We start from the raw sequence: 19405 nt of genomic DNA, 5'->3' as shown, positions 1-19405 counted from the left end.
TCATTATATTTTGTTAATGTTTGACATGTTCCTAAATATTTTACATTCATACATGTGTCCAGTGCAATGAAACTAAAATCATTTTCAGTGCGATAAGATCCGCAGTTGCAATGAAGTTCTTGAAAGATTTCTTGATGCCTTCAGTTGCCATTCTCTTTATTTCATGTACTATTATACAATTTCGGCCTGAGGCCATTGTCAGGAATTTTATAGCTGATTTTTTTAGTAGTATATTATGTCATGTATGTGGTTGCTCCTGCGGTTCCAGGAGCAACGACACCCATGACATAATTTATTACTAAAAATCATCCATAAAATAGTTTAAAATGGCCCAAGGCCTAAACTGTACAATCGTACATGATATAAACAGAATGGGAACTGAAGGCATCAAGAAATCTTTCAACTGAATAAAATATGCAAAACGAAAACATGATTGATAAAGGGGATTTGTTATTATCAAGGAAAACACCGAGGAAGAAATGATACTTTTTGAGCAAACTGAGATTAATAAGGTACAAAGTAAAACACATTTTCTCTCTCTTTCACCTTACAGTTTTTATTTAAAGTCATCAAATACGTACATTATGTTTATATTTGTGCTTATAAAAACAGAGCAAATGTGTGAAACCTAAGTAACAGTGGCTTGCTGCAATTGTTATGAAGTTCTAGAGCAACCAAACTGACTGCAGAATTGTCAACTGGAATTAATCATCAGTATATTTAAGGGATTAATATTTATTCGTGTCGATAACTGCCAATCTCATTTTCCCAACTGTGTACATTCTGTCCATAAATCCAAAGTAGAATGTGGTGTGTGTTTATACGTACTCAGTACCATATATTTCACGCAAATGTTGAGAGACTGCTGGGATTTATTGTTCATTATCAATATCTGCACCATAACACTTATCCTTTAAATAAAAATCAAGTACATTATTGATATGGCCGCAACATATACAAAAGCAGTTCCTAGGAAAAAGGAACCAATTACTATGTATGTATGTACATGCTAATACGTTGTACCATCAGTTTCAACAGACGGAGAGGTAATCTTCGAAGGTTTCTGAGTAGTAATATGGAGAAACTCAACCTCTTCAGATGTAGAACCAGTTGACTTGCATCCTGGTGGTGGCAGGGCACAGTCACTCTTCTGCAAAACATCTGAACCATCGACAGGTTCATTGTACTTCGCTTCCAGTGTGTTTCTTGCAGTGGTTTCATCTGACGTGGGTACATATCTGAATAATAAGCAGATAATTATATTAATATTTGCCATCAATGTGACAGTGAGTATGCATCTTATTTATAGTATACAGATGGATAGAGTTATGATTAAACTTCCACTGCTTGGGTCAGTGTGAACAGAAAACCATTTACTGTGTGGATACCAAACATTATAGGAATTATGTTCAGACTGTGCTCTGCAGCATTTGCGTTGTTAGTAGTGTTAGTGTCACGTGTTGCCCTCTGGCGTCTTTACCGATGCGGCAGTGTAAGTTTGAAACACAAGCATCAGTGTGTGTTACAGTTGCAGACAGTGAACATGGGTGTGGACAAGCTGACCAGGGCTTTGCTCGTAAGGCTGTTTTATCAAAACAACAGTAACAGTGCTGCTGCTCTTGACAAGTGTCGAACTATTGAAGGAAAACCGGGGAGTCCGCTCTCCGCACCGGGGTTGAAGAACATGATTTAGCAGTGGGAACTATGTGGCGTTTTCAGAATTGTTCTTGGGAGAGGTCGATGGCCAATTGCGCAACAAACTGTCGAAGGCGTTCCTGTTGCCATGACTAAGAATGCAGTGCGCAATGTGCGATATACAAACAGTGCACGAGCGTTGTTCTGAGAGTTTCACATTATATGTTCCACCGTTCGAAAAGTGCTGCGAAAAGTTATGAAATGGTATCTGTAGTGCTGTTCTGTGCTGTCGTGGATGCAGATTGTCGTAACTCTGAGAACCGTTTGCAACCTGAAACGTTTTCATGGTAAGCCATTTACAAATGTTATCACATAATGTGAAAATTAAAATGTGTTGTTCTCAATGGCTTATTCCTCATTTCTCTTCTGCGTGTCCTGACGAATGTTTCTCGAAGTTTCAATCTCCTACGATCTCTTGTTTGTCCCAAGGAACATCACAAGTAGTGAAAGCTTCGTTACAGCCACCCCGTATATCTAACTGGTTTCCAGTCATTGCAGTCACTACTTAGTGGAAAGTGGACGATGATCTACGTTCCAGTTACCACTTCCCGGTCTGAATACATCTACCTGACCGATATGTTACCAAAATAAGGCCGCCAAAGCAGAGGCAATATTCAGCCCGTGAGTTCGTAGTGAATTCCACTGTCGTAAGTAATTAAATAAATAAGATATTAGGAACTAGTTTTAAGAGTTTGTAATTACGTAAGTGTAAGTGTAAGTGTTGTTGGCATTTCAAATAAGCTAAAACTGTGCGAAGACTACATTTTGTGCTTGCGCCTACTTTCCTAATATTAGGTCTGATTTTACACACAAGAAACTTATGAAAATAGTAATATAAATTCATATTTAATTACATTTGTTGGATCTCATCCAGGTAACAGAAAGCTTACACCATTTTGTAAGGATTTTTCCAAAGATTATCAAGTACTGATAGTTGGGAAACCTGGATATAACCTGGTTAAAAGCGGAAAATTCATAATAGAGGTGACCGAGAGAAAATCGAAGCTCCTGCTGAGCACAGAAATACGGCTTTTGTGGAAGTTTTGTGGTACACGGACCAGTCCCATATTATCTCTACTCTTACGTGAGTAAACATGGTGCTGACGATGCTACTTATACGGATGTCGATATCATATTAGTGCTGTTCCAGTAGTTGCTGTAGGAAGATTTGAGACACCAGGGTTAGGTCAACATCAGCCATAATACAGACAGTAATAATCTGAATTAAATCGATAGATACTGTTAGTTAATATTATAAAAATAGAGTGAAAGGTAAAATCAGTCTGCATCATCAGAATGCAAGGGAATAAAAAAACAGAAAAAATGATTTGTTACGGTGTATGGATGGTCTTATTATTTGGAAAGAAACTGTTGTCATTCGTCTCAAAACTATATAATGACATGGACAGAAAATTTGTACGTAAGTAGTTATAAATTATCTGTACACTTACGTAGATACACTATCGGTAGAGGAAGAGCTGTCACATTCATAAAACAGAAATATAAATAATAAATTTGGAAATAAATGAATTACGTAAAGGACAGTGTACAGAAATATGTTCTTGTGAGTTAATGTTGGGAAATGATGTATTTGTGTTTGTCTGCGTAACTGCGAAAAATCGATAAAAGTTTTTGATGTCTCATTGTGATGTTTGTCACACAGAATGACGTTATTATTGATTTGTTGTGACTTAAGAGTCGATTTCTCGAGGGAATCTGACACGGAAAGTGATCTAGTGGTGCTTACAGCCACTTGCAAATTAGTCATAAATTTCCCAGGTCGACTTGCTGAAGATAATAATACCCTTACAGATAATGTATTCATACAACACGTGGAATTTTAGTGGTAAGCGGATTACCAGATAACGATGTGCAGTGAATCTCATTACATAACATAGCTCCATATGCAATTGAGAAACGGGCTAATTTATTACAAAACAAGTGAATATTTTAAAGAAAGTAAAAAATATTACCTGGAGTGATGTTCGCAATGAACCCAATGCTAGATTTAAATAGGAAGTATTTCTTAATAGATCTGTATCCAATTCTGAGTGTAGTTTCCGTGGAAAGATAATTAAATGCAATATTGGAAAGTCATTACAGAAGCCTGAGAGTACTATAGGTATCATAGTATGTTGCAAATGAAAAAATAGGAAGAACTGATAGTGATTCTAAAAGAAATTATTTCTATAAACAGTTAAGTATTATTTTAAGAAATGATTTATTAGAATGCTCGAGCATGTCTGATACTGAATGACGAAACAATAAAATCAGATCTGTATGGAATATTGTTAAAAGATACATGGAAGAAAACCATGGCACATGACATAATTTTTCTTGAAAGACAGTTCCTGTGTAGCAGAAATTTTTGATCATTCCTTTTGAATAACTAGCGGAAACAGTTAGAAAGAGAAAGCAAATACAAATGAAGGGAACGATACAGAAGATATTAAGTTACATTACAAGTGCTACTAATCTCTCCTCTGTAATATGGAATATTATTACGATCCTAAAAGAGTCAGGTCTCAAATTATAATTGTCATTTCGCATCAGTTGTAGAATATTTCAGAAGAAATGGAAATTGATGCCAGACTGGGACTACAACCCGTATTCCCCGCTTGTCACCAGAATTTGCCTTAGCTACTTCGGTTAACACCTGCACGAGCGGCCGAAATCTCTGGTGTCTTAAATCCCTGCTCAAGGTCTGATCTGGCACAAATTTTTATTCCTTCTGAAATATTCTGCAGCTGATACAGAACCATAATCACAGTTTTCGATTTCATTATTAATGGAATACAGCTGTTGTTCGTCAACGCAGTGTTTCAGACTGCGCTACAACATGTCTCTGAAAATAAAAGTTTCCTGTTGGGTAGTCAAGGTCACCTACAAAACAATAAATGTTTGTGGGCCCGTAATATGTACTATTTTCTATGGAATGCGTAATTAATTCAAGACGTTTTCCAAGATGTGTTGAAATATGTCGCTGTTAGGCCTCTCTGTGCGAAAAGTGACTCCACAAATGTCAATAAACATCGAACGCGGACCCTCCTTATATCATACTCCACAATTCTGTTGAAGGTAACATTCTCTTTTTGCTGGCATCCCTTTAAGCAGCTGCGAATATTACCAACAAGCTCATTGTACTTTCATTTACTTATGTAACTTATCAAGAGTCCTCATAAACCTGGGAGTTACAGAGACATTCATAACAACAACACTTGAAGAACAATACTGATCTGCCCAATTTGCACAGTCCATAACTCCGGCGCTGGTAGGGGTGAAATGTAGAGCTATGAAACTCCTTGTTGGTACACCAATGGAAATATGATGTTTCATAGACAGAAAATGTCAATAATTAGTAATTTATGCGTAAAATACCTGTAAACACAAGCGTGTAATCAAATAAGTTTTTTGCTACTTGCTCAGTTGACACGTTCCACATCATAAAGTTCATCGTGAATATGACTTAATGAGTCTATGCTAATGTATTCTAGACATCTGTGAAGAGCTCCAATTCATTTCTATTCCGTTTAGAACTGCGGAAAACAATTTATAAAATTTCTATAACCAACTTTAAGCAGTTAATTTAGAAACATTTTACAGGTTCCTACGTATATCTCCAATATTCGTTGTAAAGACAAGAATAGACCAATTACCCAACGTAAAGAATCGTTTAAGTAATCATGATTCCCATACGTGAATAGAATGAGAGGAAGTCTTAATAACTGATACAGTGGGACGTACCATCTGCCACGCACTTCACAGTCGTTTGCAGAGTAATGATGTCCAAGAAATATTGCGACAGACTTCGACGGGTAGCAGAGGCTGTTTTGAGGAACAAATCGACGACAGGAACCCGTATCCGGGAACGTCGTCCAACGGCACTACAGGGCATCGAAGTTACATGCACCGGAACCTGCTACTAGGCCTCCCGTTCGGCAGCAGACGCCATGTACGTTGACGGACTGTAGGCGGAACATCTCGCAATGGTTTTTGACTGTCACGATGACCAGTGTACAAGGCATAGCTAGCTGCTGCGTAGAAAGGCCTTATCTCCTACTGATGGAATGTTATGTTGTTCTGGTAGATAACTGTACTGTTTGCATCGGGTTCCCCTAAATGGCAGGCAGCACCGCATAACAGCCACGCTATGAGGGAAACAAACCAACAGCCAAACTGGCGAAGACATCAGGTAAACACGCCGAAGATTCCAGTCGATTAATAGGAATCTTTCCTTGCAGAGGTCGCCGCGACATATCCGGCCACGGATTCCTACGCCGGGTTTCTATTGGCTCCAGCTCACTATATAGGCCCGGCCGGTCGAAGGCAGACCAGTTTTCGTCCGCTGCTAATGGCAACCGCTGTAGCAGAGTCTCCAAGAAGACCAGCTGACCGAGAAGACCCACATCTCCGGGTAGATCGACGGACTTCTACATCTACTGTACAGCCAGCTATTGTATTGTAGAAGACGTTACGTTCAATAAACTGTTGGAGAATACAACAACAACGGTTTTGGATACGGGTTTCCATCGGTAGTATATTTTTCTCCTAAAACTCTCTAAAGTCTCAAATGTTTTTCGGTATACTGTGCGGAAATAAAGTTCAGATGGATATCACTGTCCGAAACTGTCATCTACCAAGACAGAAGACAATCGCATTCACAGGAAATACGTCCTGTCTTCGCAGTAGCTAGCTCCATCTTCTCCACAGGTCATAGTGACAATGAGCTGCGATAACTGAATGGCAAACAAAATTGCGAGACACTCCGACTATGGTCCGTCAGCGTACAAAGTCACGTTTGCTGGCGAAGGCAGGTCTAGTGGCAGGCGCCGGCACCTTTAACTTCGACGCTCTGTAGCGTCGTAGAATGACTTTCCTGAAACGAGTGCCCATCATCAGTTTGTTCCTCAAACCACTCTCTACAACCATTCGAAATCTGTCGCAACGTTTTTATGACACCATGTATATGTAGATCAACACTGCGATTTTTTGCGCAGAGCAAAATGTTGTGCGATACGATACCACACATGGGTACCTAATTCATTTTATAATTGCTGTACATGGTTGAGGAGCTATATGACATCGAATATTGCTCTTAATCGTTGGACAAACTCGTTTACTTCCTACTACTTGCACAGATTCTACCAAATCGCTGAAACAGATAAATGTGTTTTCCTTAACATGTGCTGTTGAAAGTGAATCATACCATCTAGGAACTCAAAAGAATATCCCAGTACCTCGCCTGTACCCATGGCTAAATTCTCTCATAGAACATATGACGGCACTTTGAATGCAGGGCTTGCTCGAACGTAATCAGAACTGCGCCAGCGATGAGTGTTACCATGAGGATACTCACAACGGAACTGCATCTGTGGACTCGCCACCTGGGAAGTCATCAAAATATGGAGCAGTATCGTCAACGATAGGGAGCTGTTCTGCACCTCGGAGTGCTGGAAACAAAACAAAAGAATGCTATTCAGCCATTTATAGCACTGCCATAATACCGCGCATTAATAGAGCTACATTTGTAAAAAGTAATGTGGCTCTACCTGATATTTCTCCGATTTTATACTTACCTAGTGAAAATCAAACGTGTTAGTTAAGTGGAAAGTCACTTAATGCCAAAGAAATCACCTATAACTCTATGCAGGTAACAGGTGTAGGACTTTGTAATATTTTTTGTCATTCACCATTGCTGCTGAACGGGTCTAGTGGTCATTGTATTGTACGAACAAAGTAAAATTTGTAGTACTGTTTCTTCGGTACGTTTTTACATCTAGTTAGTAAAGCAAACATTTCTCGTCGTAATTTTATACCTATCACTCCCAAAGTTTCTACACGTATTTCTAACGTACTCCTACGGTGTCATGTTGGAAGTCATAAGAGACGTAGGTCATGTAGTACCCACTGTGTAAAACAGTGACTTTATATGGCATCATATTTACAAATGAGAAGAAGGTCCTCGGAGAAATTTTAAATCTGCCATGAAGAGCTGAACTAAAAATTGTAACACTTATATCGATTAGAAGTATGTTTATATTATGTAACATTGTGTCTGTATTTATGATGTGTTTATTCTGTGTTAGTTAATGTCATTGATTCGTGACAGGATATTTAAAGTCTGTCAGGTACGTATGGAAAAAGCTAAATGATACTTAAAATAATTACATTTTATAATATTTGTATATTTAAAAGAAAAACAATGTTATTGGAAAGTTGTTTATACTTCGTGCACTTGTATTGTAAAATATAAAAGATGTAGGGAAGTCCCTCCGCAACGGAAGTAGATTGGCGCTATGTAAAAGGTGGTTTTGGCGGACGAACTGGGCAGCTCCTTGGTGTGAACGGTACGCAGTCAATGGCTAGCCATTGCTCGGTACACATCTACGGTGCCGAGGGAAGCAGTTGGAAGCCGCTTCGCAAGGAACTTGGCCTCGGATATGGATTTGGCCGTTGCATGCTCTTACACGTTAAATATCCGTCCCCAAGAAGAAATTTTAAAGAGCATTCACACATCAAGTGCCGTGAGTACAGTTAGAGGCCATGTCGTTTGACACTACTACTACGCCACAGCTCCACAAACTTCATACATAAAGGTATGTATCAGAACATGGACCAGTTAATTTCTGTGAGTGATTTTAATAATAATCCAAGTGCTATAAGCCTGTGTTTACAACCATATCTTCCATTATGATCATGAACCTATGCAGGGTTTTCTCCAAAGTGTTTATAAAACCGAGTATCATCTTTCAAATGAACTAGTGATTTAGTCAAGTTTGTCAAATGTGCAAGTATTAACAAAAGTAGAAGTTAGTTATAATTTTGCTAAAGAGCCTTCAATTTATTGCAAGGTATTGTTTTGCAAAAATTCAGTGCCAGACTGTGTAAATGTTCTGTCTAAAATACCTACTTCACAGATAATGAAAACAGTACATAAGTTAAACTTATTTGAAATATAATTCGGCTTGATTATCGTCATGAACGATGAAGTCAAAAAGTAGAAATATAAACTATTCAAAGTGAAGCTGAGAGTTAATTTTGTTTAAATTATTCTTTGCTACTGAAGTAGTCTTAGAGCTTGACTAGTCACACCATACTTGTTCAGGGATCCCCATCATGTTCTTCACATATTCAAAAGATAAATGGACAATTATTACTACTAAGGATATCTGATATATTTCTGTAAATGGAAGTATAAACAGTGTGATCGTATTATAATTTATTTTAATTGTGGTATTTATAGGTCAGTTAAGTCAGAAGCCCCTCCTGGCCAATTTTAGTTCTGTACTTCTGGCACTAACATTGCAGTACTGATCCAAGTAACAACAATAGAGTATAGCTGTTATTAGTGTGAGTTTGGTACGAGTTTGCTTTCTATTATTACTCGTATGTGCATTATTGGTAACTACTGCTACCCACAACTCAGAGTGCCCTGTGTCCGTTGTATCCTGTGTTCTATTCAAACGGAATATTAATGAAATTAACTTCAATAAAATTATATTTCCAAATTAATGAGCCTAATTAGGCTAATGATCATGCATTTTTCATTCACATATGTATTTTACTACTTTCATTAACCCCAAATTTAGAGCTTGTTTCGTTTTTCTGTTAACTGCAATATATGTAAAATTACAGTCCGATACCTTTATCTGTTAGACACACATGCGGTCAAAATTTCAAAATCCTCTCAGTGGGTCACATTAGCTTTAGTAACGGCAGGTTAGTGTTATAACGTATCCATATGAATTTCGAATATTTTAAGTGACCTCAGAGCAGTTAATGAAAAAATAGCTTTATACTTAATTTCATTGAAATCTAAGGACTCTCATGATAATTAAGACATATAAGGTGCAGTAAAAGAAAAGGCACATAAGAAAACTGTGAACCCGGCAACGTGATGCCATGGCTGTTTCCTCCACACAGTCCCCATTTCTCCTCATGCAGTTTACATATTTTTGGTGCGTGAAAAATGACAGTCGTAGCCGTCGACATGCTTCGGACGAAGGAGTGCATGCATGGGTACAGTCATGCATCCGTAGGCCACCGAAAACATTTTTCCATGAAGGCATTGAATATTTTGTCTCACTTTGGAATTAATGTATTAACACCTATGACAGTTACTTTTGAAATAACAATATATATATATATATATATATATATATATATATATATATATATATATATATATATATATATATATATTAGAGTCAACGATTTACGTTTGTTTTTATCATTTTTGTCTTATACATTTACAGTTTGCCTTCTCACGAATTTCATTGACTGCTCTGGCAGGTATTATTTTGATAACTATCTACTCTAGAAGGGTGTATATGGTTTTCCATGCTTTGTAGTGAAAGGCCTATTTGTTCTCCGATCTTGTTTCTGAGACTGCTGCGAAGTGTTTTGTAAATAACCATAATTTCCGTGGTTTTGGTATGCGTAACAAAGAAACATTTGGATTTACTTCCTGAAGAATAATGAAACCAGAAGAATTTTTTAACATGAGTGTATGCAAAGGTAATAGATTTGTACAGCAAATATATTACTGATTTTAAAGACGTATGTTTGGGTACAACCCAAAAAAATGCGTGTTGTAATTACGAAAAATTCAGTACAGTAAGAATGATGACGTAACAACTGCAGTGATTTGCACAATATGATGAGAGTAGTGTGGGCTATGTATTTTCACACAATTTCTACTGACGATTACTATGTCACTGCTTGTGTCCTCCTGTTGAGACGTGGTGCATATATAGAAATGAGGATGCTAAAGGGAAACAGAAAGAGTTTAAGTATGAATGCATTGTCCCTCTAGCAGTAATGGAAACTGTAGACCCTTCACTTACGAAATCTGGTGCCTAGAGATCTTTTGGAAAGGTTTTAGGGTGAAAAACGCAGTACCGGTATATCAAAGGAACAATCAATAATCTTCTCTGTAATTTTCCAACCAAGGTATGTGTTTCTTGGAATAAATATACTAATATATCTCAATGGGTAAATTAAATTGTATTTTGATGTTTCTTATAACTTTCAGTGGTCTGCCTTGACATTGGTACGTACTGCGAACAACACTGCTCTTATGAAAATGTTGTAACGTTTCCTGCGATTCGTTTGTGCTGACCTTCTTTAAGATTGGAAATTTGTTGTAAGATTGCTGTGAGTCAACATGCATTCGTCATGTTGGTTGCTAAATACTCTGACGATGTTGAAACGGAACTTGTTGTCCCGTTCCATATTTTTCTCAATAAATTCCGATACAGGAGAATTATAGCGAGAGTGTTTTTACTCTGCAGAAGTAAATCGGTGGGTAACAAGCAGTAGAGAATGGATCAAGCGGAGTTTATTTATTTATTTATTCATTGATTTTTTATTTCGTGTGTGCCACGTTTCCTTGCATCCTTTCCCTTGTGCGACCTTGGACTGCATGAATGACATATTATGTGAAGTAGCAGAAAGCTGTGGTTATATGGTAGGCTAGTACCAACCCCCAAAACACGACCAAGTTTGACAAAGATAGTGTGCAAATCAGGTCAGAGAGGTGGCGAAAGCACGAGTGTTGGCTTTGTTAGGTTGGCGAACCGTCCCCTCCACAACATTTTGAAAGAACAACGGTTAGGCGAGGTGACTGGAAGTTCACTCGCTCCTGGGTAGCGACGCTGGACAGACGTTGAGGTGCAGCTATCGATTTTCGTAATGTTAACAAAGGTATTAGAGTGTCTCAAACCTGCTTGTCAATATGGTCCAGATGTTGCAATCAGGTGTGATATTACCACGAAACCCCGATAAGGAAGTCTATTTTCATAATTTATTTAAATTTCACTAGAACTTTGCGTTGGTGCCGTGGTCAGGCCAATCACCATGGGCCTTAAGCTCACGGTCGCATTATTGCTCTGTGCTTAACAGGCGTTCACTCATTTAATGTATTTTAATGTGGTTTTTCTCTTACAGTAATATTTAGGGGATTTTTTTATTTATTTGTCATATGTTTTCTTTGTGTACTTGCTTTCCCGCCACGTGGTTAATTGGAGGAACCGCCACATTGGTAAACTGCAGTTTCGGTCTGAAAACCTGTAGTAGTCGAGTGAATAATCATATGGTAGTGGGTGAGTGTAAGACAGAGAAGAAATAATCTTGCGTATCCGTATTTTTTGCATTTCCGTTGGCTTCCGCTACTTGGCCACATGTGTGGAATAGTATTGATGTGATATTTAATGTTTCTTGTGCCCCTCGTAACTATTTGATTCGCCTATAATGAAGTGCGTTAGGTAAAAGACACGGTTTAAACTCTTTTATCTAGGAAAGTTCAGATTTTAATGCCCATTGATGGAAAAAAGCCTTGAAAAACTTTCCTGCCATATGATAGTAAATGTTCTTCCTACCAGCTCAGTAATGTGGTGTTGTTTCTGAAAGCAAGATTGAACCAAAATTGGCAGTCATAGTAAACTGCTCCTCCCCTTTCTTCAGCGTACGTTTTAAAGAAAATTGAAATATTTAGGCGAATACTCCTCTGCCCTGACCGAGTTCGCTTGTAGTGTCTTTGCTTTTTCTACGTGACCTAAAGTAATTGATTGCAATAAGTATGGGTTTAGGTATAATTGTGTGCCTGCATACAATTACATTGAAGCCAGGTCCGTTGTCCCCTCGCCCTTTCAATATAACTTTGCGAAAGTGAATCATGTTAACTAGAGAGAGCTGTTGTGACGATGTATATTCCAACAGACACTCGGCTAGTTATTGAAATGCCATCGGTATTGAATAAACATCAATTATTTCCTCCCTTCATCATACAGAATAGATAAAAGTCAGTACCACAGTTGAATGCTTGGTTATGAAAGGAAATAATGGTTCTATGCTCCCTATTAAGCCCTGCATAGGTGCCTTCTGCAGTAGTTCTAAAAAAATATTGTGTTATCCGTTGCATTCAAATCTTTACCAGTTAGTTCAACCCTCCCGCTACAAATCATTAATACTCGGCAATAATTCGCAGGGGCCAGTAATTTCGCTGACCACACGAACTTGTTAAACAATTACTACGGAGGGTAGCTTGCAGGAGCTGTTGGACATGACAAGCGACGGTAATCTTCACACCAGGTCGAGTTATAACATTAACTATACCACCACCAGTAGGAAAGTTACGTAGCAATGTAACACGGTGACAGCCAGAACGAGATTAGATTGCTACAATTTGATGACTGAAGATAGTTTCACCAACTGTAATTTCTAGGCAAGAGAAACAGTTACACTGACACACAACTCCTGATCATCATATTGCTCATCAGTATTCTCAAAAAAAAATTTTTATACAAACCTTTAGTGACTTATGGGTTGAGGAAATGAGATATTTTTAGGATTGTTTGCATCTTAGGAGCCTTGAGAAAGTAGTAAAGTATGTGCAAGCACAAGATCTTATCTTCTTCCTTCACTCCAAAAGCATTCCATAACGTCACAAACACATCACTTAACTACACAAGACCAACACAGTCCAGCATATGGCAAACTTAGATATGTGACACATTATAAACAAATTGTAGGATAGGACTGAGCTACCTTCGCTAATGTTTTGCCCTAAGTGGGTACTTTTACATAACCCCACGTAGCTAACATGCTCAATTATTGGACTGGTTGAGTTCTAAGACATGTTAGAGATGTGACGCTACAGAGCTCAACTATATTATTCATTAACCTCTCTGTTGTAGTCGTGCACTATTACTGTGAAGAATACTAGCAGAATATTATAAAACTCTGGCTACAATTTAGAAACAGCTTTTATTTTTTATGTAACAGGTTGATTTATTTCTGTGTGCAGTCTCCTCTGCAAACCAATTTTAGTGCTTAAAAACCTGATGTTTCTAAGTGATGTGAATAGGGTTCTGTAGTCCAAAAATGTCACGAGAGAGTAAATCGAACGTCGTGGCTACGGACGATGAGGAGAGAGAGGTATTAGACCCTTGTAAACAGTGAATGTAACGAGAAAATTTTGGCTTGTGCAGGTAAATGGACAGATGGAGTAAAAGATACATAAGAAAATTTGGTTATTGCATAAGAACGGTGGAGCCCGTAGGTCGCTTGTCCTGAAACACTCAGCTAGTATCTCTGAAAAACGCTCCGAAGTATTTCGGCAGGACCCGCAGGAAGCCCATATAATACAAGTTGGTAAACGTGTTTGCTGAAGGAAGTGACCTTTGGGTATGAACTTCTTGAGATAAGCAAGTGATTCAGAGAATTGCTAATGACTAAATGCCCAACAGCAGTACTTCCTTGGTTTCCTGTTAGTCATCTCGGAACCGTCCAGTAACGAGTCAACACAGGTGCACATTTTCATAGGCTGATTATTTCGGAATTACATCAGTGTCACATCAAACCTGGACTCGGAACGAAATAACATTACAAAAAGCTAAGGAACAACCACCAAGTGTGTGTGGGGGATTGGCAGTCCATTCATTCTGAAGACACGAAACCAGAGAACACGGCTATACGGCACACTGGTGTCTGGAGCAAAGTCGACATTATAACTCATACCAAAAGTATTCCATTGGGTTCAGGATGTGTTTTTTAACAAGCCAGTCTATTTCACGAACATCATTGTCCACAAACAATACCCCTACAGCTGCTGCTTTATGACAGCTTACAGTGTCATGCTGCTACAAACGGTTAATGTCCCAAATTGTTCCCCTGCTTTATGTAATATAAAACGTTGTAAGTGGTATTCAAGTGCATCTGAATTCAGAATTTTCGGAAGTCCTAAAAGAGGACAACAACCTAATCGTATAAAAAAAAGCACTACACCACCACACCACCTCGTTTTTACCTCACTGTTTGCACTGTTCGTGATGGATGGCAACGTCCTCCGGACATTAGCCAAACCCAAACCCTTCAGTCGGACTGCCACAGAGTATATCGTCAGTTATTACTTCAGATAATTCGTTTCAGCGGTCCACTGTCCAGCGGCATCGCACATAACACCACTTCAAGCGTCGCTTAACTCTGACTACAGATATGTGTGAAATGATAATTAAATCGAGACAAAAAGCTGTCGACAGGCGTTGATGTACATCAACTGGGACAGTTGAAAATGTGTGCCTCGACTGTGACTCTAACCAGCGATATCCAGTTTACGTGGCAGACGCTCTATCTGTCTGAGAAATCGAGGGCACAGAGGATAGTGCGACAGCAGTGATTTATTCTTTGCATGATATACATCAACGGGAACAGTTGAAAATGTGTGCCTCGACCGGAACTTGAGCCCAGGATCACCCGCTTACATGACAGACGATCTATCCATCTGAGCCACCGAAGGCACAGAGGATAGTGCGACTGCTGGAATATATCGCTTGCACGCTCCCCGTGAGACCCACATTCCCAACTTAACGTCTAAACACTACATTCGCAGTGCCCCTGCCCATTACACTCATTACTCGAGGCAGACCATCTTACCGAGTCCGGTAAGAGTTCGGGCTAGGCGTGTGCATCCAGCACAGAAGAAGAAGGTTAATGGCAAGTTAGCCTTAACTATATAAAGATATGTTCTTTTGGGCATGTTCGAAAGAACATATACCATCTTCATAAATTAAGGCTAACCGGCCATTAACCTCCTTCTTCTGTGGTGGATGCACACGCCTTGACCGAACTCTTACGGGACTCGTTAAGATTGTCTGCCGCGAGTAATGAGGGTAATCGGAACGGTCACTACGAGTGTAGTGTATGGACATTAAGTTGAGAATGTCGGTCTCACGGGAAGCGTGCAAGGAATAAATCCCTGCAGTCGCACTATCCTCTGTGCCTTCGGTGGCTCAGATGGATAGAGCGCCTGCCATGTATGCAGCAGATCTCGAGTTCCAGTTTAGGCACACATTTTTAAGTGTCCCCGTTGATGTATATCAACGCCTGTCGACAGCTTAGGGTTTGGTTTTTTTCATAATTTCATTCTAAGAGAGCTTCATGGTCACCGATCGTGTCTGTTCTTTCGGACAAGTCCGAAACAACAGGTATTCATACAGAAATTTATTTCTTGTGAGTGGCTCCTCGACCACTGTACACCATTCTTTTTAACTCTCTGCGCAAAATCATTGCGCTAAACCGACTGCTGACAGTACTTTCGAACTCACGAACTATTCGATCTGCTGATTTCATGCGAATCCTCATAACCAATATCCACAATTCTCGACGGTAGCTATACATCGTCATACACGGTCTATCTCAGCTTGATTTAGCTGCGACTGTTTCTTCGTGTTTCCACCTCAGTCACAGCATCAGCAGTAGACTTGGGCAGCTTTAGGACTGTTGAAATGTGACTGATGGATTTGTTACTCAGATAATATCCAACGACTAGTCCATTTTCAAAGTCACTAAGCTATCCGGAACGACTTATTGTACTGTTACTGCTTCTGTACTGAAAACACATTACTCATGTGTCCTTTCGTAGTGGCGGGTCAGCCTCTCGTGATAACTAGTGATCAGTTCCGTATTACATCGGGTTGCCGGTATAGTTTTTATCAGAAAGTAAATGAATAGAGGATGAGTCGTCAGAGCAATTGTACGTAAGTAGGATTAGCATACTGCAAATCTGCGATAGTATACTCAATCTTCCCGTAGAAATAGTAGACGAGTGAGTGGAAAAAGAGGACCAGTTCTGACTGAAGTATAGTGACAGCCAACAGGATTACCGGCAATAGCGAATATTATCGTCAGATAAAGGAATTCTCTTCTTATCGGGACTGTTACTCGTAAGAATGATCGTAATTTACTCGAGATTTCACCATGTAAACATGTGTAGCACTTGTATCGGTAGGGTATACAAGGGCATTAACAGCCTCAGACGTTGAATGATTACTGTGAAGCACACGGAGGTGCCGCGTAGCCATTGATGCGGCATTATCAGCACATGACCGAGTTTAAAAGTGGTCACATGTTGAGCCCTCATTTGCCCGACATGCCACATCCAGGTTTGTGGAGTTTTCGCATGTGGCAGTGGCTAAATGTTGGACTGCATGGTAACGGGATGGCACGCATACTTTTCATGTTTGTGGTTGACGACGTCTGACCAGTACAATGAAAGAACACCGCGCTGCACGTCAAGCACATCGAACACCTTCACATCTGTGCCTACCATCCGAGAGCAAGTAATGTACTCCCTGCATCATTCTGTTGCATACCGGACCATTACACGTAACCTAGCTACAACTGGACAAGGGAGTTACTGTCTAATGCGTGAGCTGTTGTAAACACCACAACACATACAGCTGCTGTTCAAGTGTTGCCTTAGCCAGGAAGCATGAAGAGCTGATGAATGTCATCTCGCTGTATTCAGCGACGAATCAGGCTGTGCACTACCCCGGATGTCGATCTTGAATATGAAGGTGACCTAAATCTTTCAGTGTTTTTGAGAGGCACAGAGGTGTTATTCCTGGCGTCATGGTGTGGGGGAGCCATCAGGTACAGCTTTATGTCACGGCTGTTAGAATTGTAGTGACTGGACGAACTCTGAAGGCGCAACGGTACGACACGTGCATCCTGCGTTCTAATGTGTTACCGCTCATGACACGATATCGTGGTGCCATTTTTCAACACTCGTCTACACTTGCCACCTATCTCTATGAGCAGTTTGCAAGATGTGGAGGTAGTCCAGCAGCCAATAAGATCCTTATGTCAGTCTGCCATGGAACATTTGGGGACCCAGCTTATATGTCAACTCCGTCTCAGAGCCAAAATCCACGATATCAAGTACCAGTTACAACAGTTGAGGGCCATCTTGCCTCAGGAGATGATGGAACTCGTCTCAGCCGAATTAGTGTACGCATTCAGGCCAGGGACGGTGCAGCATCTTACCGATATGTGTCCTCATACTGCCAAGTTTTCTAAATTTGACTCAATTTTGACATCGCTGAAGTAAAATACCCTCTCAACTCATTAAGATTAATTACCTTTGCTCCTCCTCTTCTGTTCGATTAACATTTTTTTGTCAGGCTGTGTATTTCTATTTCCCTCTAGAGCAAGGCCTGACAGATTCGAATACGTGTCCTGCAACTACCGCATCGTACATACAAGATAAATTCAAACGACTGCCAGTGAAAACGTATTGAGGAGAAGTTGAAATCATATACCCGTCCGCTCATGCATTTTTCTGGTTCCCATGGTATTTGCAAAATGTTACAGACAACTACTAGGATAGTTTCTTTGAAAAGTCCTCACAATGTTCCTTTCCGCAGACATGCCCAATCCGATTTTGTGCCCCATATAATTATTTCGTTGTAGATTAGGAAGTAAATTCTGAACTCAATTTCCGGAAATGATCGCATCGCAGAATGATAAAGTTATGTGTCTCGTGAATATATCGAATGTATGACAACAGTGAAATGAAAACTGGACTATACTGAAACACTGTTACTGAATAGCTGTTGTCTCAAATTTAATATCAACAACTAAATATGATTACCCCAATAGGGATGGAAAAAACGAAACATCTAGTGGCACATAATGTAACCAGATTAAAAGGATACCTTGTAATGTATTTCATTTATGAAGCCAGAAAGACAAGTGTACACAAAGAGACGGTTGGTACGTAAACAGTTGTTCTAGTTAAAGCACTCATGTACCTGGTTACAAGTTACTATCGTTTCTTACAGTATTAATCTAGTGAGAGACATGCTCCGGTGATTTGGTTGGCAATGAATTCAAATTCCTCATCATATCTGCAAGCTACGAATAAGTTAAGCAATTTAACATACCATCGATGTCAAAGTTATCTGTGTTAGACTACTACTGTAGATATTAATGTGGAAGGAAATCTGTTCGAGCCTCGCTAATTGAAGAATCTCAGGTTTAGCCAATTGAGCGAGGACCAGTATCCGTATCAGAATTCAAACACTTTATAACATACATCATCAAACGGGAATGTTCAAATGTGTGTGAAATCTTATAGGACTTAACTGCTAAGGTCATCAGTCCCTAAGCTTATATACTGTTATCCTAAGGACAACACACACACCCATGGCCGAGGGAGGACTCGAACCTCCGCCGGGACCAGCCGTACACAAACCGGAATAAAAAGTTAAAGTTGTAATGTTGTAAAGAGACTTACTGTTGACAAGAAGAAAGGCGACGATCCAATTGAAGGCTTTCATTTTAACTGAGAACTTCTTCGCTGTGATGACGTACGCACTGCAGGGCAACTGACAACCGAATAAGCTTTACTCTCTGCATTCACTGCTGAGTTGTCGGCAGCTGACTCACTGGCGATGTGTCACAACTCTCTACTGGAGGGCAGTATTCCTCGTTCCAAAGTTTATCACGTACTTCCCCGCTACTGCGATCGTGACTCACGAAGTGAAGTCCAAAGAACTGTTAATCAAGTACATACGAACTCAGCTGAATTTATTTTAAGTTATAGTTATCATTGAGTATATTGAATCTAAAAAATTCAAAGTGTCTAGGTAAATTTTCTATTTCGGTTGGTCCCATTTTTTTCCCACATTCAGTCAATAAATATTTACTTTAACACATATCTACGTTTACACGTATTGCATTCATGACCATAGGTATATATTCTCAACCCTTCGTAACGAGTCACTTCATTGTGATGCATAATGATTATAACACCTTTCGAATGGCTTAAGCAATGATCGATTGACAGTTTGGCCATATAGTTCAGCAACATTGCCTTCAGGAAACCAAAGACGTAATAAATACTAACAAAAGTAATCTAAACTCTGCC

The 19405-nt window shown here is 39.5% G+C and overlaps 1 protein-coding gene across 1 annotated transcript; it reads right to left on the bottom strand.

Annotated features, from left to right (window-relative positions):
* Nucleotides 1–621: 621 nt before the first annotated feature.
* On the bottom strand, nucleotides 622–18858 carry LOC126249653 (uncharacterized). Its single transcript, XM_049951330.1, has 3 exons — nucleotides 18773–18858; nucleotides 7052–7145; nucleotides 622–1238 (listed from the first exon to the last, which is right to left on the bottom strand). Exons 1-3 carry the CDS (start codon nucleotides 18813–18815, stop codon nucleotides 1010–1012), a joined length of 366 nt encoding a protein of 121 aa, XP_049807287.1. The 5' UTR covers nucleotides 18816–18858; the 3' UTR covers nucleotides 622–1009.
* Between the last annotated feature and the right edge of the window lie 547 nt (nucleotides 18859–19405).

This window comes from Schistocerca nitens, chromosome 3, assembly GCF_023898315.1.
Source record: "Schistocerca nitens isolate TAMUIC-IGC-003100 chromosome 3, iqSchNite1.1, whole genome shotgun sequence".
NCBI lineage: Eukaryota > Metazoa > Arthropoda > Insecta > Orthoptera > Acrididae > Schistocerca > Schistocerca nitens.
The sequence above is the reverse complement of the archived record's forward strand: the minus strand, read 5'-3'. Positions and strand labels throughout refer to the sequence as shown.